Consider the following 25,530-nt stretch of genomic DNA (forward strand, 5'->3'; position numbering starts at 1 on the left):
TAGGAGCCGTTTCATGTTCCACATCCCTTCTGTAACTTTGATTTTGCTTACAATTCTGTGATAAATTGGAATTTTGGACTTGTTTGAAAAGATCTGATGATAAAGCTTTCCGAGGAAGGACTGGAGGTATATCTGGGACAACAGCATGCCCTTCATATGTATCATGTGTGATACTTTCATCATTTGTTATAAATTCTGAAGATATTAGATTTCCATCTGAACTCCCAATACAGTTATCTGCTGAAAATAAACACAATGTTATTATTTTTAATGATATTATCTTGAAAGTACATTTATTTTTTTAAACCATAACATCAGAAATTAAATTAGAAAAAAATGTATTCTGAATCTGTTTTCTAATTTCAACATCTAAGAGTTACATCTTCGTTAATTCGGATCTCCCATTCCTAGCACCAATTCTCTGGAATGTGCTACAGTAAATAATCTGATTGATTGTCACAATGTGACTGCAGGATAATGACGGATAGGGGGCTGCCATAGTGTCCTTCACGCTAGGGGATCCTAAACTATTCCTAACTTCTCAATTACCCCTGAAGATGGAGATGCCTGAGACCTGTGCCTTACTATTTGCCTGACCAAATGTAATCTGTTATCCCCCCAGGGAAGGAAGGGGCAGGAATATGATGGAAACACAGATTTAGGGTGCGACCGCACTTTGCTTTTTACCTGCTTTTTACCTGCTTTTTTGCTGCTTTTTCAACTGCAGGGTTTAATGCCAAAATGGTTGTGTTCTGCTTTTCAAGCAAAGTCTATGGGAATTTGGTTTGCTAGACCGCACTATGCAGTTCAAAAAGGTGCCTTTTTGTTGCAGAACTTTGGTCAAAAACTCAGCTTTGCAGTGCAAAACCCAAATGGCAAAAACAATTGACATGTCAATTGTTTTTGCCATTTGGGTTTTGCACTGCAAAGCTGAGCTTTTGACCAAAGTTCTGCAACAAAAAGGCTGCAGTTTGAACTGCATAGTGCGGTCTAGAAAGCCAAATTCCCATAGACTTTGCTTGAAAAGCAGAACACAACCATTTTGGCATTAAACCCTGCAGTTGAAAAAGCAGCAAAAAAGCAGGTAAAAAGCAGGTAAAAAGCAAAGTGCGTGCTTGCCCTAAGACAGACACAACACATTGCAAACTCACAGAAACAAACAGTGAGAGACTAAGGAGAAAAGCAAGAGCAGAAAGGCAGCAACAAGAGTTAACACCACAACAGCTCACAGCAATAATACACAACAACCACCCATAAGTCTGGATCACAACACCTCACCAGACCAGTATAGGTAACCTATAGCTTGCATTAATGAAATAGTCCAGCCAGCATATACAGAAGGGGAGCAAACAATACTTTCTCCTCTACAGCATGTGATCAAAGACATTAACAAGCAGCCCAGCAGAGAATAACTCTTGCTAGCCTGCCCAAGCCTGTGTTTCGACACCTGCGTCTCCCTGCGCTGCTCACAGACATCAGAGCAGTTAACATGCAGAGTACCAGAATCTATAATTTCCACAGATCCTGACGCCGTCATGGCAGTTGGCAAAACCTGAAAACATCTCCTTGTAACATTGATCCACAACATAGACAATTTCAAAGAGATTTTTGTCAAAAACAAAAATAAAATAGTTAGGGACAGATGACGGATATTTAATGGGCTTGTCCGGTACTATAACGTTGATGACCCATCCTTAGGCTTTGTAACCAAAGCAGGAAGCAGGGTCTTGCAGTCTGTGCAGATAAAGATTAGGGTTTCAATTCAAGACCGGCGATGGGCACTGAAAAATTACATCAGGAACAGGAGTGAGATTTCTGGCATAGGGAATGCTGCAGTTGGTTATGAATTAGAGAAACGGTGGCATCACACCCTTGTTCTGGCCAAGCTCTGCCCATTTAAGCAAAGCTGGTTAAAATGTCAAAGCTGGTTTGTGATGTCAAAAAGGTCCTTCAGCAGTTCTATAATTGGTAAATTGCCCAGTTTACTCTCCCTTTCACCTAATGCAGTCCTGCATGCCAGCCTCTCTTCTGTTCAGTTCTTTTAGACTCCTGCAATTAAGGCTGCTTTCACACATCCGGCTGTAGCAGTGCGGCACAATCCGGCGCTCTGCTGAAAACACGAAACCGTTTTTTTTTGCCACCGGTTTCGTTATTTCCAGCATTGACTTGCATTGGCGCCGCATTATGCCGCATGGGCTTGCGTTCCGTCCGGTTTTTGCCGCATGCGGCAGATTTAGCCGATGCGGCGGCCGGATGGAACGTTCCCTGGCACGTTTTTTGCTCCGGCAAAAAAAAACGCATTGCGCCGCATTTTTCAATGCATGCCTATGAACGCCGCATGCGGTTTCTTCCACTGCGCATGCTCAGAAGCGTGCCGCAACCGGAAAAAAACGGACGTGCCGCATGTAAAAACGTATGCAAAGGATGCGGTGTTTTCGCTGCATCCGTTGCATAGGTTTCACAGCCGGATTGAGCCGCACTGCTCAAACCGGATGTGTGAAAGTAGCCTAAGTGACCTTTGGTTACATCAGGTAACATGACTTTGAAGTCATCAAAGGTCCTTAAACAACCTCAGACTACAACTGATGGGGTCCCTAAGACACTGGAGTTCTTGAGAATTTGCGCAGTTTGACACCTCCCAACACTGGCCCTGACTGTAATTAGGGCTTATTTTTGAAGAAGGGCTTATATTTCAAGCATTCTTCAAAAATCCCATAAAATCATGCTAAAGCTTATTTTCAGTGTAGGTCATCTTTTCAGGGAAACGGGGTATTCATGAACCCTCTGCAGGTCTTTGAGTTGCCTTCAGAACGACATAGAGAAGGCACTAGAAACAAAAAGCAGAAACAAAGAAAATACAGCTAAAAAAACCCAGAGCAGAAAACCTAAAACTGTAAACACAAAATTAGTGCAGAAAGTACAGAGTAGATATCTCTTACTGGATAGAGCTGGAGGAAACACATCCTGAGGAACATCGGGATCTTCTTGTTTACAGTCCTGTGGGAGAAGAGGACGGGGACATCTCTCTGGTGTTGTCCTCTTACTGGATAGAACTGGTGGAGACACATACAGGGACTGAATTAATTCCTTACATACAGATAATTATAGGCCGTGTGTATTTAGTCCTGTCTATTACCTGGTGATGTGAGGGGCTGGGGAACCTCCATCATGACGTCACTGTACAGATCTTTGTGTCCTTCTAAATACTCCCACTCCTCCATGGAGAAATAGACGGTGACGTCCTGACACCCTATAGGAACCTGACACATACAATGATACCGTCACCACCCAATCCCTTCATAGCGTTACTGTATAATGTCCCAGCATTCCCAGCAGTGTCACCTTTCCAGTCAGCAGCTCAATCATCTTGTAGGTGAGTTCTAGGATCTTCTGGTCATTGATGTCCTCGTGTATCGGGGGGTGAGGTGGAGGCCCCGTGATTGGGCTCAGGGGTCTTCCCCATCCCTCAGACACAGGGGCCTGACAGCGCTCACTAGAGGTCTTCTTCACTACTGTGTAATCCTGGTTATCGAGAGACACAGTAATAAATCTCACTCCAGACATTTCCAGAGTCCTCACCTCTCCAGTTCTGTCCATCTGTTATTCCCATAGATAAGAATGATGTAATGTGACGTCATCAGAATCTCTCACCTCTCCAGTAAGCCGGAAGAGGATCTCTAGGGTGAGGTGTAAGATCCTCTCCGCCATCTTGTTCCTGTCTCTATCCATGCTGGGTAGGAGATTCTCTTAAACAGAATAAAATCACTGAGAGGATCCGATATTATAAGGACCTGAATGGGAAGGAAATGAGCCGATATGTAAAACTAATGGAGATAATAAGGGGGGTGAGATATCATTTGGGTAGGAAAAAAAATTTCATCATGAAATGTGCTATGTAAGTAGTGAAACCGACCGATAAAAATAGCACAATATTTTTATAGCAATATAAATACAATGAAAAGTGATCAATTACCCATATTGCACCTAGAATGGGATCAATGAAAATGTCGGCTCATCAAGCAAAAGACAAGCTACAGGTTTACAAAAGTCTGATTTTTATTCACCACTAGAGATGAGCGAACCTGAAGTTCAGTTTTCGGTACAAACTCAGAACCACAGAAAACAAAAGTCATGTTCGTAATTCAGGGGTTGACGTATGCAAATCAGTCTCGCTAGCATCGCTGTGCTCGGGTACGCTCGGTGCTCAGCCTGGTGTGACCCGCTTTCAGAGTTTGATCGGCTCGCACTGGGGGTAACAACAGCGAGATCGGATGTAGTGTGCACAAAGAAAAAAAATGGAAAAAAACCTCTCTCCCCAGGAAGTGATGTGTTTATGGCTGCATGTGGGTGGAGACGTGAACTGCCCAATTAATGACTTCAAATGAAGTTCAGGTCACGTTCGTGTCCAAAACCGATCTTTAAAAACGTTCAGCTGGATCAGCAGAAGCCGAACTTCTACGGGTCCACTCATCTCTAGTCACCGCTAAATAATAAAATATACAAGTCTGATATTGCTGTAATCACACTGACCTGGAGAATCACTCTGACCAGTCACTTTCAGCACACAATGAATGTAGTAAAAACAACACTAAAAGAACAATGGCGGAATTACTTTTTTTTTTTCCTTCACCATACTTTTTACTTAATTTCCAGGTAAAATCTATCTCACAAGATCTCCTTCTCTACTCCCCTCTCATCTCCTCTTCCCACCATCGCATCCAAGATTTCTCCCGTGCCTCCCCCATACTCTGGAATGCTCTGCCACAACACATCAGACTCTCGCCTACCTTGGCTAGCTTCAAAAGGAACCTGAAGACCCACCTCTTCCAACAAGCCTACAACCTGCCATAACCCTCAGTCTGATACAGCGCTGCTGTGAAGCCCCATAGGTGTTGTGTCGGTGTCGGTGCGTTACCTTCAGGGACTCCACGTTGCTGGATCTCCGTCACTGGTAGGAACTCTTCCGTTTTGATCGTGACGCCACTCTCAGTATTGCGGCCAGTAGGGACCGCCACTGCAGGTTGAGGGTCGCCTGGGGCTGATGGTGTGTGCAGTTAGATGTAGGAGCCTCCTGAGAGTGAGGCAAGCCCCAGGGCCCTGTGTAGGTGTGTAGTACCACAAGTCGCAGAATGACCACACAGGCAGGATGTCTTTCAGGGTTTTTACTCACTTCAGGTGGCAGGGTGAGTACCCGGGCGTAGCTGAGATGAGCCAGGTAGGAACCAGGTATCCTTCAGGCTGACTTTATGAGGGTGACTACTGACTCGCCTTCCTTAGCCCTTGGTGGTTTGGGGTGACCCCGACTTTGAGTCCCTATGGGGGTCACCCAGGGAAGATGCTGCAGCCTCTCTCCCCTTGTTGTTTGCCGTGTGCTTGTTCCCCGGACCAGGCCACTCCAGCCGCTTGCCTCCTGTGACCTATGGGCCCTCACTGCGGTTACGTGGCTGCGGCTTTTGTGGTGTATTGGTGTGGGCTTTAAGAGCCCCACACTGGCAGGTTTAGCAGGGAAAGGTGAATCTATCCTCGCTTCGGGATCTGCCGCCCGGTTGGGCCTGGTGCTCTCTAGCAGTCTCCTTACTTCCCACTCCGTGCACTCCCTAGCTGAAGCTGGCTTTCAGGTAGCACTCCTAGTTGACCGTTCTCCCCCGTCTGTAGCCACTGCGCGGACGCTGTCAGATTGCACAGCTCCAGGGATCTGCTCCTCACTTGAGCTCCCTGGACTCTACACTGAACTGGCTCACTGCTCCTCCTCTCCTGTTCTTGCCTACGCCACCTAGCAACCAGACTCTCCACCACACCCCTTGAGAGGAGATGGAGGCTCTACCCCCTCCACTATTCCAGTGAAGGTGAAGGCTTGCCCCCTCCTGGGATCCCCAGGGGTCCTCTCATGGGTACATGTGTGAGACCTGATCACTATGCGCCTGTGTTCCACACCCCTGTCAGCCTTCTGGATTACCTGTATTGTACTGTCCCCAGCATGGGTGCAGTACTCAGTGGTGCCTGACCAGGTCAGGGGCGCCACATTCCCCCTTAGTTATCACCAGCACGTCCTCGGGCTGCAAGACAACATTTTAAAATGCATAAAACATTAAAACATGGTAAAACATTTTAAGATCACCAGTTATCGTACATCACCACCCTCCACCCACAAGTCCGTTAACCCACCCAAAACCCTCTCAGGAGGCAGGTCACCGGTCCTGTTGGTAACCAGGTCTGGGCCATCCGTTTCCCCAGACCTTTCCTCCAATCTTCCTCTCCCGTTGGCCGCGGCTTCAGCCACTTCTGGCAGGATGTAGAGGCGGCTTTCATGGGCTGGTGGTTTCAGGGTATACCTGGCCTGGTGGATCCGCGCCTTCAGCCTCTTCTGGCAGGATGCAGAGGCGGCCTCCACAGTTGGTGCTGGCCAGGTACCCTCTTTGTGGTGGTGAGCCAAGGCCCCATAAACAGGCGTGCTCTCTGGTCGCAGGTGAGCCAAGGCCCTTTTCTACGGACGGGCCCCCCCTGGTCGCAGACGAGCCAAGCCCCTAAACAGGCTGGCCCTGGTGGTGGTGCCACTGGTGTAACTATTTACACTGCGAGAGTTTGTGGCTATAGCCAGTTCATAGCCTTAAGGTTTATGGTTTTCTCACAATAGTTTTTGTGGGCGCATTTCTTAAACGTTGCAAACAAAACTTTTCAAACTTTAACTGGTCAAAACTTGCTGTACTTCTTACTTTCTTTTACTTTACTCCTCCATTTCACTAGGGCGTGGGCATGTAGGGCACCGGCACCTGTGACTTTCTTGCTCTCCGTCGTCGTCCGTGGTTGTTTCATCTGTAGGATCTTTGTCTGTGGTTGTTTCATCTATAGGTTCTTTATCTTTCCTTTCTTGATCTTCGTCTGTTTCTACATCTGGTTCTTTATCTCTGTCTTTTCTTTCTTGTCTTTCTTGTCTTTCTTGTCTTTCTTGTCTTTCTTGTCTTTCTTGTAGCATGGGATGGCTGTAAGGTTTGCTGGGACATAGCGCTACGTCCAGGGCATACAATCCCCTTTCGCCCTGATGCATGGTGAACTGAACTGAGTCTCCCATCTTTAGATTTCGGCCAGGGTGTCCTCTAGGCAGATGAGCGCTTACATCTCTCCTGTTAACAAATATCCCCTCCTTGATGCCAGGGGCTACAATGAATCCATAACCACTTCTCAGATTGAAATCTTCCACTACGCCATAACACAGGGGTCCTCTGGCCTGGGCTTTGGACCTTCTTAGGCACCTTTTCTCCTCCAGGTCTCTGGCTGTGACCTCTCTCTGCTCTGGAGACTGTGGTGCTGGAGCAACCTGTGTTCTGCTACGCCGTGTCTTGCGGCCTGAACTCTGCGTGGTACAGCTTGCAAACTCCCAGGTGAGGCTTTGGGGCAGATCTTCATCTGCTGACGGGGTCAGGTCTTCCTCATCCCAGCGAGAATAGGGCAGCATCTCTGGCTCTGGGTATGGGTCCACTGCTGGTGGCACTGGAGTCGGAGTCAGCCCCTCAGCTTCCTGGCCTCCCCTCCCCCTTAGTTCTTCGCTGCACTCTGGTTGTGGCAGCGCTGGGGATGAGTGTTCCTCAGCTGGTCTAGGCGATGGACTCTTCGGCGCAGCTGCAGGGGTTGCCTGTATTTCCTTGGGGGTATGCGGAGGGAGCAGATACCGATCCACCATCTCTTGCGGGAACTGGGCCTCCAGATCAGCCTTCAGCTTCCAGTATTCGGGGTCCTCTCCTATCAGGGTCTTCCTAGCAGGGACCTCTTTGGACTGGGGAGCGGTGTCTGCTCTGGCCTTGCAGGCCGGGGAAAATGATGAGGTATTCTTCTCTTCTTGGCGGGCCGCGCCTGGCATGGCGGCGGCCTGGTCTTGGCGGGCCGCGCCCTGTATGGCGGCGGCCTGAATTGGCGTTCCTGTCGCGGCCGGTTCCTGGCGGGCCGGACTGGACACTGCAGCCGCGGTCTCACTTGGCGTCGCAGCCTCGATGGGGTCCGTGCAGGCTGAGCCGGGCGTCGCTGCAGTGATCGGAGCTTGGCGGGCCGCACCCGGCGGGGCTGCGGCCTGGTTCAGCATATCACTTGCGGCGCGGACGAGCGTCACTGCTGCGTTGGGGTCTTGGCGGACCGGGTTCAGCAGGGTGGCAGCCTGGGTCAGCGTTACACCTGCAGCACGGATGAGCACTGCCGTGGTGGTCGGAGCCCTGCGGGACAGGCGGGGCATCGCTGCAGCGGCCTGGGCTTGGCGGGCCGCACCTAGCGTGGCTGCGGCCTCACTCAGCGTCGCCGCACCGGGCGCCTCCTCTGGGACCGCGGTCGTCGCAGCTAGGGTCGGGGCTCTGGTTCTAGCCGGGGCAACACCGGACTCACCCATCGGGGTCTGAATCGTCGTCGCCGCTCGATCCGGCAGGCTCCGCGCGGCTCTCTCCTCATAGGTCCGGACCGCTGCAGCCTTCTCTAGAAGCTCCTTGCGTTCCTCATAGAGCCGTCGCATAATCCTGGCCTCCAGCTGATCACAGAAGAGGGCAAGCTCCCGGCACCACCAGGCAGCAGAGCCTGGTTCTGGGTATCCGCGTCTGGATTCCATTTCTGCTCTCCGCAGCAGCAGGTTTGTGGCTTCCCTTCTCCCTCGCCGTTTCTGGACGCTTCCGCTCTCACAGCCGGCAAGGTCAGAACTCTGCAGGGGATCTCTGGGTAGCCACACCTCTTCGTGGGCGGTAACTTCTTCCAGCGCGGGCTGCTGTTGTTTTTCAGCGCGCTTTTCATGGTGGCAATATGGCGGCGCTTCCAATTTTTCAAGCGGACCGCCCAGGCACATGGTCACCTGTCTGAACAGGTCTAGTCCTTATCCTGTTCGTGACGCCAGATGTGAAGCCCCATAGGTGTTGTGTCGGTGTCGGTGCGTTACCTTCAGGGACTCCACGTTGCTGGATCTCCGTCACTGGTAGGAACTCTTCCGTTTTGATCGTGACGCCACTCTCAGTATTGCGGCCAGTAGGGACCGCCACTGCAGGTTGAGGGTCGCCTGGGGCTGATGGTGTGTGCAGTTAGATGTAGGAGCCTCCTGAGAGTGAGGCAAGCCCCAGGGCCCTGTGTAGGTGTGTAGTACCACAAGTCGCAGAATGACCACACAGGCAGGACGTCTTTCAGGGTTTTTACTCACTTCAGGTGGCAGGGTGAGTACCCGGGCGTAGCTGAGATGAGCCAGGTAGGAACCAGGTATCCTTCAGGCTGACTTTATGAGGGTGACTACTGACTCGCCTTCCTTAGCCCTTGGTGGTTTGGGGTGACCCCGACTTTGAGTCCCTATGGGGGTCACCCAGGGAAGATGCTGCAGCCTCTCTCCCCTTGTTGTTTGCCGTGTGCTTGTTCCCCGGACCAGGCCACTCCAGCCGCTTGCCTCCTGTGACCTATGGGCCCTCACTGCGGTTACGTGGCTGCGGCTTTTGTGGTGTAGTGGTGTGGGCTTTAAGAGCCCCACACTGGCAGGTTTAGCAGGGAAAGGTGAATCTATCCTCGCTTCGGGATCTGCCGCCCGGTTGGGCCTGGTGCTCTCTAGCAGTCTCCTTACTTCCCACTCCGTGCACTCCCTAGCTGAAGCTGGCTTTCAGGTAGCACTCCTAGTTGACCGTTCTCCCCCGTCTGTAGCCACTGCGCGGACGCTGTCAGATTGCACAGCTCCAGGGATCTGCTCCTCACTTGAGCTCCCTGGACTCTACACTGAACTGGCTCACTGCTCCTCCTCTCCTGTTCTTGCCTACGCCACCTAGCAACCAGACTCTCCACCACACCCCTTGAGAGGAGATGGAGGCTCTACCCCCTCCACTATTCCAGTGAAGGTGAAGGCTTGCCCCCTCCTGGGATCCCCAGGGGTCCTCTCATGGGTACATGTGTGAGACCTGATCACTATGCGCCTGTGTTCCACACCCCTGTCAGCCTTCTGGATTACCTGTATTGTACTGTCCCCAGCATGGGTGCAGTACTCAGTGGTGCCTGACCAGGTCAGGGGCGCCACACTGCACTATCAGCTCTACGCTCACCTACTGTATCCTCACCTATCCCTTGTAGACTGTGAGCCCTCGCGGGCAGGGACCTCTCTCCTCCTGTACCTGTTTGTGTCTTGTATTGTTTATGATTATTGTACTTGTCCCTATTATGTACACCCCTTTCACATGTAAAGCGCCATGGAATTGATGGCGCTATAATAATAAATAATAATAATAATAATCTTTGTACCGGGGTAGCCAGTAGAAATAAAGTTTGAAAGAATTGAGGGTCCTCAGTGGTTGATACCTTTTAATGGCTAACTGAAAAGATGGTAATAATAGCAGCTTTCAAGACTACTCAGGTCTCTTCATCAGACACAGTATAACACAAAATCTGAAGAGTCACATATTTATACACAACAGGACATAGAATGGAGCAGTAAATAAGACAAGTGATATGAAGCAGAACTATCAGTATGGTAAGGGGACAATCAGTTGTGGCAGTAAATATTGCAGCAGTTCATAGATAAGGAGTGTGAAAGTTTTATTGTCCTCTGAGGTCTGGTCCAGAGCTGTGATGCCCCCAGATGATCTGAGGAGCACATTTCTTAATTGATGTAAAAAGACATAAATCCATGTGACACCTTCATTCCTGCTCTGAATGTGTCACTGGTCGTTATAAGTTTGTACACCCAGACTCTCCTGTGTCTCTGGGATTTAAAATTCCCTTTCAATACCAGCTTCATGTCCATGAGGCTGTGATCTGTGTACAGAAATGTTTGGCCACAGGTAGATTTGTCCTTTTTTCTCTAATTGTGTGGTGGTGAGAATTCATCCTTGTTCTGAGCTGTTGTCCGGTCTCCCCTACATACAGACCCCAGGTGGACATGTGGTACATATAATTAAGTACACCCCATTAGTTGTGGTGTAGCTGACGGCCCCTGGGATCTTGTAGACCTAATGTGATCTGGGAATCTTTATCTTGTCTTTATCTTCTGACAATGATGCTTCTTAGATTCGGGGGATGTCTAAAGCTGGGTTCACACATAGCGACAGCGACGTCGCTGTTATGTCACCATTTTCTGTGAAGTAACAGCGACCTTGTAAGTTGCTGTTATGATCGCTGCTTAGCTGGCAAACACAGCAGAAGCAGCAGCGATCATAACGACGCTGTGCTACATGTGCAGAGAGCAGGGAGCCGCGCTTAGCGCTGGCTCCCTGCACTCCTAGCTACAGTACACATCGGGTTAATTACCCGATGTGTACTGCAGCTACATTTGCAGAGAGCAGGGAGCTGCACACACTGCTTAGCGCTGGCTCCCTGCTCTCCTTGCTACAGTATACATCGGGTTAATTACCCGATGTGTACTGCAGCTACATGTGCAGAGAGCAGGGAGCCGCGCACACTGCTTAGCGCTGGCTCCCTGCTCTCCTAGCTACAGTACACATCGGGTTAATTACCCGATGTGTACTGCAGCTACATGTGCACAGAGCAGGGAGCCGCGCACACTGCTTAGCGCTTGCTCCCTGCACTCCTAGCTACAGTACACATCGGGTTAATTACCCGATGTGTACTGCAGCTACATGTGCACAGAGCAGGGAGCCGCGCACACCGCTTAGCGCTGGTTCCCTGCACTCCTAGCTACAGTACACATCGGGTTAATTACCCGATGTGTACTGCAGCTACATGTGCAGAAAGCAGGAGCCGGCACTGGCAGCGAGGGCGGACGCTGGTAACGAAGGTAAATATCGGGTAACCAGGGAAAGGTCTTCCCTTGGTTATCCGATGTTTAACCTGGTTACAGCTTACCGCAGCTGCCAGACGCCGGCTCCTGCTCGCTTCATTTCATCGCTCTCTCGCTGTCACACACAGCGATGTGTGCGTCACAGCGGGAGAGCGACGACCAAAAAATGAAGCTGGACATTCAGCATCGACCGGCGACCTCACAGCAGGGGCCAGGTCGTTGCTGGATGTCACACACAGCGACAGCGACGGGACGTCGCTGCAACGTCACAGAAAATGGTGATGTAGCAGCGACGTCGTTGTCGCTGTGTGTGACACCAGCTTAAAACACAGAAGTGGGGGGTCTGGAACAATAGATTTTTATCGGGCATTTTTTGTAGTAATGGTTGTAGTTTTCGTGCAGCTCCTCTTAACACCTCCAGATTTCGATTGTAGGTGATCACAAGAGAGACCTGGTTGTTTTCTTCTTTAGTTTTATAAGTTTTTATTAACCCCTTCACGACCGGCCGATTTTTCGCTTTCCGTTTTTTTTTTTCGCCATTCTTTTTCTGAGAGACGTAACTTTTTTATTTTTCAGTCAATATGGTCATGTGAGGGCTCATTTTTTGCGGAACGAGCTGTACTTGTAAATGAAACCATCAGTTTTACCATATAGTGTCCTATAAAATGGCAAAAAAAATCCAAATGTAGAAAAATTGCAAAAAAAGTGCGATAGCACTATGGTTTTTGAGATATTTTATTCACTGTGTTCACTATATGGTAAAACTGATGTTTGGGTGTGATGCCTCAGGTCAGTGCGAGATCGTAGACACCAAACATGTATAGGTTTACTTTTATATAAGGGGTTAAAAAAAATCGGAAGTTTGTCCAAAAAAAGTGGCGCACGTTTTACGCCATATTCCGTGACCCGTAGCGTTCTCATTTTTCGGGATCTATGGTTCAGTGACGGCTTATTTTTTTGCGTCTCGAGCTGACGTTTTTAACGGTACCATTTTTGCGTAGATGCTACGTTTTGATCGCCTTTTGATTGCATTTTGCGCAAAAGTTGTGGCGACAAAAAACCGTCGTTTTGGCGTTTGGAATTTTTTTGACGCTACGCCGTATACTGACCAGATTAATTGATTTTATATTTTGATAGATCGGGCGTTTCTGAACGCGGCGATACCAAAAGTGTATATATTTTTTATTTTTTAGCCCTTTAATTTTCAATGGGGCTAATGGGGGGTGATTTGAACTTTTAGGTTTTTTTGTTTTTTTTTTAAATTTTTTAAAACTTTTTTTTAACTTTTTTTTTAATTTTACTAGTCCCCCTAGGGGGCTATTGCGATCAGCAATCCGATCGCTCTGCAGTATCTGCTGATCACAGCTACACAGCTGTAAACAGAAAATACGCTCTCTTTCTCTTTTGCTGTGCCGCTGGCACAGCGAAAGTGAAAGCAAGTCATGTGTAGTACAGGAGTCATCACATGACCCTGTGCTACCATGACAACTATCGGAAGTCATGTGATCGCGTCACGTTACTTCCGGTATCGGGCGGTAAGTAAAACTTTACCGCGATCGCGCTTATAATGGCGCTGTCACGTATTGACAGCGCCATTTAAGGGGTTAATCGGCACGAGCAGATAACGATTCTGCTCGTGCCTAGCAGGCACACATCTCAGCTGTGAAAATCAGCTGAGATGTGCGCCGATCGCAGCATGCTGCCGCCGGAGGACCGCGGGCAGTAAGATTATGACATTTAGGATGTAATTTTACTGCCCGCGGTCGTTAAGGGGTTAATGTAGGACATGGTTTCTTGATATTCTGGTGGGTAATGTAATCTGTTTGTTTTTTCTTTTTTGTAACCCAGACCACAGCATCATGGACATGAAATTGCTGGTATTGAAAGGAAACTTCAAAACCTGGAGAGACAGAAGAGTCTGGGAATATAAACTTATGATGACTGGTGACACATTCAGAGCAGGAATGAACGTGTCACATGGATTTTTGTCTTTTTACATCACCTAAAGGGGGCTTTACACGCTACGATATCGCTAATGCGGAGTCGTTGGGGTCACGGAATTTGTGATGCACATCCGGCCGCATTAGCGATGCCGTTGCGTGTGACACCGATGAGCGATTTTGCATCGTCGCAAAAACGTGCAAAATCGCTCATCGGTGACATGGGGGTCCATTCTCAAATATCGTTACTTCCGCAGTAACGAAGTTGTTACTCGTTCCTGCGGCAGCACACATCGCTCCGTGTGACACCGCAGGAACGAGGAAGCTCTCCTTACCTGACTCCCCGCCACAATGCAGAAGGAAGCAGGTGGGCGGGATGTTACGTCCCGCTCATCTCCGCCCCTCAGTTTCTATTGGGCGGCGGTTCAGTGACGCAGCTGTGACGTCGCTGTGACGCTAAACAAACTGCCCCCTTAGAAAGGAGGCGGTTCGCCGGTCACAGCGACTTCGCCGGGCAGGTAAGTATGTGTGACGGGTCTGGGCGATGTTGTGCGGCACGGGCAGTGATTTTCCCGTGTCCACATCACATGGGGGCGGGTACCCACGCTAGCGATATCTGTACCGATATCGCAGCGTGTAAAGCGGCCTTTAGAAATGTGCTCCTCAGAGAGTCTGAGGGCATCACAACTCTGGACCAAAGCTCAATCAGAGGTCAATAAGACTCCCCCCCCCCCTTATCTATGAACTGCTCCAATATAGACTGATTGTCCTCTTACCATACTGATAGTTCTGCTTCACATAACCTGTCTTATTTACTGTTCCATTCTGTCCTGTTGTATACAAATATGTGACTCTTCAGATTTTGTGTTATACGGACCCTGATGAAGAGACGTGAGTAGTCTCAAAAGCTGCTAATATTACCATCTTTTCAGTTAGCCATTAAAAGGTATCAACCACTGAGGACTCTCAGGTTTTTTAAACAATATTTTTTACTTAATTTTCAGTACATTTTATGGTGAAATGAGTCATCTATTAAAAAAATCCAATCCTTCATACGGCAATGTGAGCAGAAAACGAAAACAATAATTAATCCCGGAATAAAGGCTCCGTTACATGCAACGACATCGCTAACGAGATATCGCTGGGATCATGGAATTCGTTACGCACATCCGGCGTCGTTAGCGACGTCTTTGCGTGTGACGCCTACAAGCGACCGCTAACGATCCAAAAAACGTCAAAAATCGTTGATTGTTGACACGTCGTTCCTTTCCCAAATATCGTTGATCTTTTTGGACACAGGTTGTTCGTCGTTCCTGAGGCAGCACACATCGCTACGTGTGACACCCTGGGAACGACCAACAAAAGTGTTCCTGCGTCCTCCGGCAACGAGGCGGGAGTGACGTTAATACGACTGATCTCCCCCCCTCCGCTTCTATTGGTGGCACGCTATGTGACGTCGCTGTGACACCGCATGAACCTCCCCCTTAAAAAAAGAGTTTGTTCGCCGCCCACAGCGACGTCGTTAGGAAGGTATGTACGTGTGACGCGTACTAGCGATACTGTTCGCCATGGGCAGCGATTAGCCCATGGCGCACGCACGACGGGGGCGATGTCGCAGCGTGTAAAACGGCCTTAAGGGTAGGAAAATACAAAAGAGCAAAAAAAAAACATTAACGAGTTTTTCAGTTAAGAACAGGGCAATGGGAGTAGGATTTGATGTATTCTTGTTTCTAACAGAAGCAGAGAGGCCCAGCATTGATTCATATGGAGCCTGTGCAATTTACTTCTGTTATTTATTTTAAGAATGAAAGAAAATGTTCGCATGGCTCCTGTTCAGCCCCCGTGGACTACTGACCTGGCCTCTGCATCAGGGTCCTGCAAATCGGTTTAATCATCTCAAGACTCTAGTGATACGTCACAGTGAGATCCCTTGTATGGAAATCAGATCACGGAGACCAGTGTGATCGTAGCGGGGTCCCTCTTATACAAGGGTCACAGACCTCCATGTATGATGTACGGATCTGTGCACTCGCTAATGCGCACAATTTACCACCCATTTCTTGTATGAAGGCAGCAAAATAGTTAAAATTAACCCAACAACAAAATGTGACCACATTATATCTCCCTACTAAACTAGAAACATTATGTAAATAAAAAAGTTGAGATATTCTTAACTGGTTTCGGAGCTCGTAGGCTTTAAAAGTCAGGGCCATCTGACTCCTACTCTGCAGTGATGTTCTACAATATCATTACATAGCAGAGCATCTATACGCAAACATGTAGCAACGGAGAGGAAATACGTCCGTCTCTACATAAGGCACAGACGGTTTATTACTGTCTCTGCCTTCTCTGTCACTGTATACACAGCTCTGCAGTGCAATGCAGCTGGAACAGTGAGGGACCTGACAGCGACACAGATCTCTGTGTGAGAGCCCATCCACCATCGGTAATTGTTTGGGGTGTAGTCCGGTTTGAGGGTGCCTGCTTTCTTTTGAGGGTGTTCGCTTTCTTTTGGGGGTGTCTGCTTTCTTTGACGACAAGTCCTGCTGTATTCTATATTTTTTTCAGCTTCTTGTACATTTCCTTATGGAACCACAACTAGGGTTTTTTGGAGTAGGGCTTTTATTTCAAGTATACTCAAAAAAAGCCCCAAAAATCCTACAAGGGATTATTTTCCGGGTAGGTCTTATTTTTGAAAGAAAGAGCTGACTGTGCTTCTTCCCCCATATACAGAGGATATGGTCACTGCGGAGTCATTATATCAGCCACAGTTACCAGGGAATTTAAATCTAAATAAAAATATTCAACATGTGTGAAATATAGGAAAATACCACTGTCAATCCAAATCTCTGTTATTAGCCCCGACCAGGTAAAAAACAGCCATATATACAATATAATAAGTGTTACAAAATACATAAGAAATATTTACATGTGATCATAAACATATTATGATAGTGTCCGCCTTTCAGTCATAGGGATGGCCCCGATGATGTTATAGTCATTGCTCAGTATACAGTGATCAGTGGTGAACTTCAAAAAAAAAAAAAAAAGGGATCCAGCATCCAAGTTCCAATTGAGTTAAAACATTTTTTTTAACAAGGATAAAAGGGTTCTTCCATAATAATAAAATCCAGTTTACATGGCAGGGTAGAAAAAATGGAACGCGTTTCGGAGTGAAAACTCCTTACTTTTAATAAAGCCATATGAATCACATAGCCATTATAAAGGGTAACATACAATTAGAGGGTGGGGAGAAAAAATTAGAACCATATGTGCAATCACACCCTGTGACTGACATCATCCAAGAAAAATAGAACATTGTCACAGACATAGCAAATAACATTTAAAGACTATTCCGAATGTTCCAAATATCTAACATCTTATATTATATATATATATATATATATATATATATATATATATATATATATATATATATATATATATATATATATATATATATATATATATAAAAGAATCCTTTTACAAAAAAATTCTTTTTTTTTCTCCTTTTTAATTTATCCTTTTGAGCACTATAATTTTATCAGGAAGTGTGCATACCAAAAAAAAACATGTTCATACCACATTTTAAAACATGAATCTATAATATTACTACATTCGTGCCACCATTTAACATAAACTCTGATATAATATAAACTTCTACCGATAAAGGGCAGCAGAATAAGACATGGCATGATCATAAATAGAAAAAATAGTGATATGTTATTTTTATTACCATATTTCTCTATAACAGGGGTGGGGAACCTTTTTACTGCTGGGGGCCATTTGGAATTTCCTACTAACCTTTGGGGGCCGCACAACATTATCAACTTGAAAAATAACCCAGCTATATTTGGTTTCTTCTGCGGCACAATCCGGCACTTTGCAGGAAAATCGCAACCGTTTTTTTTTGCTGCCGGTTGCGATTTTCCTGCATAGACTTTAATTAGTGCCGCATTGTGCCGCATGGCCTTGCGTTCCATCCGGTTTTTGCCGCATGCGGCAGATTTAGCCGATGCGGCGGCCGGATGGAACGTTGCCTGGTACGTTTTTTCGTGCGGCAAAAAAAACCGCATCGCGCCGCATTCGGCCGATGCGGCGCATCTCGCAATGCATGCCTATGGCGGCCGGATGCGGCAAATACCGCATTCGGCCGCCGCATGCGGTTTTTGCCACTGCGCATGCTCAGTAGCATGCCGCAAGCGGCAAAAACCGGGCGGGCCGCATGGGAAAAACTTATGCAAAGGATGCGGTGTTTTCACCGCATCCGTTGCATAGCTTGCACAGCCGGATTGAGCCGCAGGGCTCAAGCCGGATGTGTGAAAGTAGCCTAACTCACCCCTACTGTGGAGGCAGGAGCTGCTTCTGTTTGGTGTGACTGTGATGTTTGGTGATATTGATCATCTTGTTTCTCACAGCTCCTTTTCCAGGTTTGTCTCGGTCTGGAGATGCTGGGGGCATATACATCACAGGAGGGGCTGGGGTGCATAAATTACAGGAGACACTGGGAGTACACATCACAGGAGGGGGCTGGGGCATATACATCAGTAGGGGGGCATGGACAGCCTTGGCTGTGGCACAGACAGCACTAGGTGGCAGCACGGACTGCACTAGGTGGCAGCACGGACTGCACTAGGAGGCAGCACGGACTGCACTAGGAGGCAGCACGGACTGCACTAGGAGGCAGCACGGACTGCACTAGGAGGCAGCACGGACTGCACTAGGAGGCAGCACGGACTGCACTAGGAGGCAGCACGGACTGCACTAGGAGGCAGCACGGACTGCACTAGGAGGCAGCACGGACTGCACTAGGAGGCAGCACGGACTGCACTAGGAGGCAGCACGGACTGCACTAGGAGGCAGCACGGACTGCACTAGGTGGCAGCACGGACTGCACTAGGTGGCAGCACGGACTGCACTAGGTGGCAGCACGGACTGCACTAGGAGGCAGCACGGACAGCACTAGGTGGCAGCATGGACAGCACTAGGTGGCATCACTAGGGAGACACAGAGAAGTCTGGGGGAGCATAGACATCAACAGGAGGGCACAGACTGGGGGGCATATAAAGCAGTGGGAGGGTACAGACAGCAGTAGCAAGTTCAGAGCACTGGGGGGTACATAGTACTGAGGGGTGGCACACAGCACTGGGGAGCACGGACAGCATAAGGGGGCACAGACAGCACTGACCGTGGCATGGACAGCACTGACCGTGGCATGGACAGCACTGACCGTGGCATGGACAGCACTGACCGTGGCATGGACAGCACTGACCGTGGCATGGACAGCACTGACCGTGGCATGGACAGCACTGACCGTGGCATGGACAGCACTGGTGGCAGCATGGACAGCATTAGGTGGTGCGGACAGCACTGGGGGGGCATAGACATCACCCAAGGGGTACAGACAGCACTAGGGGAGCACACACAGTACTAGGGGGTACACACTGTACTAGGGGTGTACTCAACATTAGGGGGTACACACAGCATTAGGGGGTACACACAGCATTAGGGGGTACACACAGCACTGGGGGGTACACAGCATTAGGGGGTACACACAGCATTAGGGGGTACACACAGCATTAGGGGGTACACACAGCATTAGGGGGTACACACAGCACTGGGAGGTACACAGCACGAGGGGGTACACAGCACGAGGGGGTACACACAGCATTAGGGGTACACAGCATTGAGGGGTACACACAGCACGAGGGAGTACACAGCACTTAGGGGGAGGGGGCAGCGATGGGTTGCGTACTCACAGTGAGGGGGGAGGAGTCACACACACAGCAGGTCCGGGAGGCTGGTAAATCTGCTGCAGCTCTTCTGTGACATGTCGCAGCGTGCTGCTTACCCCGCCCACCAGAGCACACTAGCACAGGCCGGGGTTAAAGGGGTGGTTCACCCATTTTTTTTATTTTCTGTATGAGCTCTACTTACCTTTCTAGGCGTCTTCTCCATTGGCTTCTGTTTACAGTTCTGGCACTGAGCGGCGCTATCCTGCACGCTCAGTGCCGGTCACATGACCCCCTGGAGCTGTGGCCGCCGGCATCCTCTGACGTCCCGGCATTTCCGGGCTCTCAAACAAGACGGGTACGTCCCAGGATGCCGGCGCCACTCAGATTGAGTGACAGGGCTGTGGGCGGTGACTACCGCACGTCACAGCCCAGCATCGAGGGTTAGGATCCGGAGGACGTTTGTGTGGAGCCGGCGTCCTGCAGATGGAGAGGCTGAGGCACGGGGCGCCAGTGTGCAGTACAGGGGGGGTCTTCAGCTGAATCCCCCCCTGCACGTAAGTATGTGATCACACTGTCCACCCGCCCGCTCTGCTGCGATGTCAGGAGAGCGGCCGGTGTCGGGCAGTGTGATCATCTGCTCCTCCCAGCAGCAAGACACCGACAGGCATGTCACCGCTGTGCTCTGCCATCTGTCCTGCTGCATGGGACCAACTGTCTGCACTCTGTCACCTGCACCACAAGTCACAGAGTGGAGACAGTTGGTGACAGAGCACCTCTGCCCCCCCCCTGTTCTTTCCCCACTCTCTTCTCTCCCCCCACTCTTCTCCCCCTCCCCTCTTCCCCCTCTTCTCTGCCCCCCTCTTATCCCTCTCTCCTCTCTTTTCCCTCGCTCTCTTCCCCCCTCGCTCTCTTTTCCTCCCCCCTCGCTCTCTTTTCCTCCCCCCCTCGCTTTCTTTTCCTCCCACCCGCGCTCTCTTTTCCTCCCCCCGCGCTCTCTTTTCCTCCCCCCGCGCTCTCTTTTCCTCCCCCCGCGCTCTCTTTTCCTCCCCCCGCGCTCTCTTTTCCTCTCCCCTGCGCTCTCTTTTCCTCTCCCCTGCGCTCTCTTTTCCTCCCCCCGCGCTCTCTTTTCCTCCCCGCTCGCTCTCTTTTCCTCCCCGCTCGCTCTCTTTTCCTCCCCGCTCGCTCTCTTTTCCTCCCCGCTCGCTCTCTTTTCCTCCCCCTCGCCCTCTTTTCCTCCCCTCGCTCTGTTCTCCCCCCCCTCGCTCTGTTCTCCCCCCCCTCGCTCTGTTGTCCCCCTCGCTCGCTCTCTTCCCCCCCCCCCGCTCGCTCTCTTTTCCTCCCCCCCGCTCGCTTTCTTTTCCTCCCCCCCTCGCTCTCTCCTGGCATGGTCAGTACAGAAATCTCTCCATCGTGGAGGGGTGAGAGGGAGTAATAAACATGGAGTCCCTACTGTGTCTGTGTATTTATTTCTAATAAAGTATTTTTCTCTGTGTGGTCTTTTTTTTTTAAACCCTTTATTGGAGATTCTTAATGGCCAGGTCAACCTTGGCCTGACATTAAGAATCTCGGGCTTTATACCAGCGGGTAAAACATAGCTGGTATTAACCCCTTATTACCCAGCGTGCCACCTGCCACCAGGGCCACTGGAAGAGTTGGATACAGCGCCAGAAGATGGCGCTTCTATGAAAGCGCCATTTTCTGGGGCGGCTGTGGACTGCAATTCGCAGCGGGGGGCCCAGAAAGTTTGGGCACCCTTCACTGAGGATTCCAATCCCCAGCTGCCTAGTTGTACCTGGCTGGACTCAAAAATTCGGCGAAGCCCATGTCATTTTTTTTTTTAATTATTTCATGAAATTCATGAAATAAAAAAAAAAAAAGGGCTTCTCTATATTTTTGGTTCCCAGCCGGGTACAACTAGGCAGCTGGGGGTTGGGGGCAGCCCGTAGCTGCCTGCTGTACCTGGCTAGCATACAAAAATATGGCGAAGCCCACGTCATTTTCTTAAAAACGTTTTCAGGGAAAAACCTTTATAAAAAAAAAAATGCTTCCCTGCATTTCTATTGCCAGCGAAAGTAACACCAAGCAGCGGGGGCTAGCAGCCAGTAGCTGCTTTGGTTACCCTTAGCAACAGAAAATGCAGCGGGAGCCCACAAACAATGTGATTTTTTTGTTTTTTTATTTTTAATGAATTTTTTTTAAAAAAAAAAAATCGGCATGGGCTTCGCCCATCGAGCACCAGAGCATTTTACTGCTCAATTCATCCCAAGTAATCAGATGACTCCAGTGTCGGCCGATTACTTGTTCTGTGTCCCCCTGCATCCATCGCAGCGTGTACGGGCTGTGAGGTCAGCGGAGTGGAGACAGTGACATGCTCTGCTCTGACACATAGTGTGCTGCATGTCACTATCTTTCTCCACTCTGGCACTTGTAGTGCAGGTGACCGGATGCTACATGTCACTAACTGTCTCCACTATGGGACTTGTTGTGCAGGTGAGAGTGTATACAGTTGGTACTATGCAGCAGAAATCACAGAGTGGGGCAGTTAGTGACATGTATCATTCGGTCACCTGCACAACAAGTCCCAGAGTGGATACAGTGACATGCAGCACACTATGTGTCAGAGCACAGCATGTCACCAACTTGCTCTGCTCTGTCACCTGCGGTGCTGCATGTCACGTTTTTGCCGCGATTTGGTGCGTTTTTTGCTGCGTTTTTGCTCACTGCATTTTTAATCAGTGCACAATGCCATTAAAGATTGTTGATGAAAAAAATAAAAAAGGTCTGATGTCATTTCCTTATTCAAAATGTTCATTGTATGCAGGAGAGCAGACAGCAGCTGCAGAACTACAAGGCTCAGCATCCTCCATCCAGGACTGTATGCAGTTTTTTACCCAAAAAGAAAAAAAAAATGACGTGGGCTTCGCCATATTTTTGTATGCTAGCCGGGTACAGCAGGCAGGTACGGGCTGCCCCCAACCCCCAGCTGCCTAGTTGTACCCGGCTGGGAACCAAAACTATAGAGAAGCCCTTTTTTTTATTTCATGAATTTCATGAAATAATTAAAAAAAAAAAAAAATGACGTGAGCTTCGCCTAATTTTGGTGTCCAGCCGGGTACAACTAGGCAGCTGGGGATTGGAATCCACAGTTAAGGGTGCCCAAGCTTTCTGGGCACCCCCACTGCGAATTGCAGTCCGCAGCCACCCCAGAAAATGGCGCTTTCATAGAAGCGCCATCTTCTGGCGCTGTATCCAACTCTTCCAGCTGCCCTGATGCCGGGTGGCTAGCCGGGTAATAATGGAGTTAGGGCTAGCTGTATATTATCAGCTAGCCCTAAGCCCGAAATTCATGGTGTCACGCCAATATTAGACATGGCCACCATGAATTTCTAGTAATGATAAAAAAAAAAAAAAAACAACACACAGAAAAATATTTTATTAGAAATAAAACACAACACAATTAGTGACTCCATCTTTATTGAAATAAACCCCCCTCCGCAGTAATCCTGGGTTAGGGTCCCGCGCCGTCCAATCCGGATCCAATATCATCTGATCGGTTTGCTGGAAGGCAAAGCGATCAGATGATGTGTCAGGTTAAACTACGTGAATCACATCATACATCAGCTGATTGTATAAAAGCCGATTATACAATCAGCAGATGCATCAGTGCAAAAACAAAAAATAAATAAATAAATACTCACGTCTGTGCTGATTACCGGCAGCTCCTACAGCGGAGTCTGATCCTGGCCCATCACTGCCGGAGCTGCCGGTAATCAGCTGATGAAGTCCCCTGACGGCAGGATCAGCTGATAGCCGGCCGGGCGCGAAAAAGCCGGCGAGACTACGATCAGCTGATGCGTCAGGTGACTGCATCAGGTGATCCACCGCCAGGTCCTGCAAGCTTCGTGCGTGCCCCGGGGAGACTGCACACAGCCGAAGCGGCGGGACCAAGACAGGGGCTGGAAGCAGGCATGGCACCGGGACCCTGCAGACAGGTGAGTACGACATACACACACACACATACACACTCACACACACACTGTATATACACACACACACTGTATATACGCACACACACTGTATATACGCGCACACACACTTTCTTCCCCTGGCTGTGTAGAGCTGCTGCTGTCTCTGTGTAATTGATCTCAGTGCACATCCACTGGGAAGAGGCAGGGAGGAGACAGGGTGGAGAGCAGAGTGGGTGTATTAGACACAATGGGTGTGTTAGATAAGCTAGACACCGCCCTAGAGCCACAAAGAATTCTGGGACTTGTAGGAACTGAACACAGGAAGTCAGAGGAGAGATTAACCCCATCAGAGCTGGAGCCAGCAATGAGCATGTGCTGCTAGTGCACAATGAAAGGTAATTTTGCTGAAAAAACATAATAGATGTGTTGAGGGGCACATATTAGCAAGATTTATCAGAAAAAAAAAAATCAGTTTGGGTAACTGGACAACTTCTTTAAGCCTAGAATGTATGGGCTGCAGTCAGGTCCTGGAAGTCAGGATCTGGATAGAGCCCGTACATTCTAGCATCTACCCTCAAGGCATCAGGCAGTGAGATTTAAAGGGCCGGCAGCCGGGAAAAGCGCGGCTGCTGCCAGAGCACAGCGGTCCCTGGGAATGTGCCTGGGGGCCGCATAAAAAGTCGTCACGGGCCGTATACGGCCAGCGGGCCGGAGGTTCCCCACCCCTGCTCTATAACAAAACTATAACCTATGATCATTCACATTTTTCAATCAATTTGAAAAAACAGAACCAGAGAGTGTACAAACAGCAAATCCATATTATTACCGCATTTATTTGGATCTAAAATATTACCACATACTAATAATCTATTAATGTGAACATGAATGCAATATAAGCTTCTATCCATAGGGGGAGCAGGTTTAACGGCAGTGTGAACACGCTCTGAAACTGCAGAGAAACAAGAATTAATTTATCAAATAATCAAATTATACCAAATTTCTTTTCCTTCTTGTTTCTCTTATTTCTAGGAAACCATAAGGCTATGTGCGCACATTGCGTTCTGTGCAGTGCGGAAAAGAACGCACCCTCTGACAGACTAGACTAATGTAAACACTGCGTTTGTAAAAAAAAATGCATGAAAAACGTATGCATTTTGGATGCATTTTCCATGTGTTTTGGATGCATTTTTAACAGTGCGTTCCCCCAGCAATTCAGTTCTGTTACATGCTCGCTCAGATATGTGGCTACTGGTCTTCCTTTATATAGGCTCTGTTGCCCCTTTTTTGTAATATGATTTATTTTCCTGAGGAAGGAGACGGAGATGTCTCTGAAACGCGTAGAATTATGAAATAAAGGAAATCTTTTTCATCTACAACATCAGTGGTTTTTAGCGCGGCATTTAAACCGGTTTTCTCTTTACCTGACCTATATTTTATATACTGCATTCCGGGGCCGCTGCTAAACCACAAAAAGGCACTCACATGCGATCATAAGGAGTTGTGACTTTCACAACCCTACCAGGTGAGTGTACCTCTTCCTGTCTCTCTACCCTCATACCGGGTAAGACCCTATTGCGCTTTTTCCCCCTACAGCTCTACATGCTCGCTCACAGCAGACACAGACAGCGTTGCACGATGAGAATGAACTCGGATGAACTTTACCCAACTTCATTGTCATCCCCAGGCTCTGTCTGTGTGTCGCATCCTGATTAGCGGTCACCAGTGAAGGACTCACCGATGACCGCTAATCCCCTGAGTGACTGAAGTGAACAGCGCGATCAGCAGTGCCATCATTCAGGTTACCTGCGGCCACAGCTGGAGTCCTCCACCTGAAAGCGGTAGCCGCGGGTAACCTGAGTGACGGCACCGCTGATCACTTCAGTCACTCGGGCGACTTGCTGTCACAGTTGGAGGATCCAGCGGTGGCCGCGGGTAACCCGAGTGATATCATCGCTGATCGTGCGGCTCACTTCAGTTGCTGCGTGGAGCTGAGAGAGAGCGGTCGTGGTCTGTGGCCGCTCCTATCAGCTTCATGTAGCAGAGCTGAAAGAGTCGTGGGACCTCGTGTGGATTACGTCGGACCTGGAGGGGTATTTGGGGATTAATAAAGTGGTGAAAGAGGGGTTTTTTTTTGTCTTTTATTCCAAATAAAGGATTTT

The 25,530-nt window shown here is 48.9% G+C and overlaps 1 protein-coding gene across 1 annotated transcript in view; it reads right to left on the reverse strand.

Annotated features, from left to right (window-relative positions):
• Window positions 1–36: 36 nt before the first annotated feature.
• The window catches only part of LOC142266971 (uncharacterized), a gene marked incomplete at both ends in the record, with an annotated part of 63,828 nt that continues 38,334 nt past the window's right edge, over window positions 37–25,530 (reverse strand). Inside the window, 6 exons of the mRNA XM_075332326.1 lie at window positions 37–240; window positions 2,940–3,053; window positions 3,137–3,260; window positions 3,343–3,522; window positions 3,652–3,746; window positions 24,198–24,320. Coding sequence (XP_075188441.1) covers window positions 37–240; window positions 2,940–3,053; window positions 3,137–3,260; window positions 3,343–3,522; window positions 3,652–3,746; window positions 24,198–24,320 — 840 coding nt within the window. The remainder of the gene's footprint in view (window positions 241–2,939; window positions 3,054–3,136; window positions 3,261–3,342; window positions 3,523–3,651; window positions 3,747–24,197; window positions 24,321–25,530) is intronic.

Source organism: Anomaloglossus baeobatrachus, unplaced genomic scaffold (assembly GCF_048569485.1).
Source record: "Anomaloglossus baeobatrachus isolate aAnoBae1 unplaced genomic scaffold, aAnoBae1.hap1 Scaffold_2931, whole genome shotgun sequence".
Lineage (NCBI taxonomy): Eukaryota > Metazoa > Chordata > Amphibia > Anura > Aromobatidae > Anomaloglossus > Anomaloglossus baeobatrachus.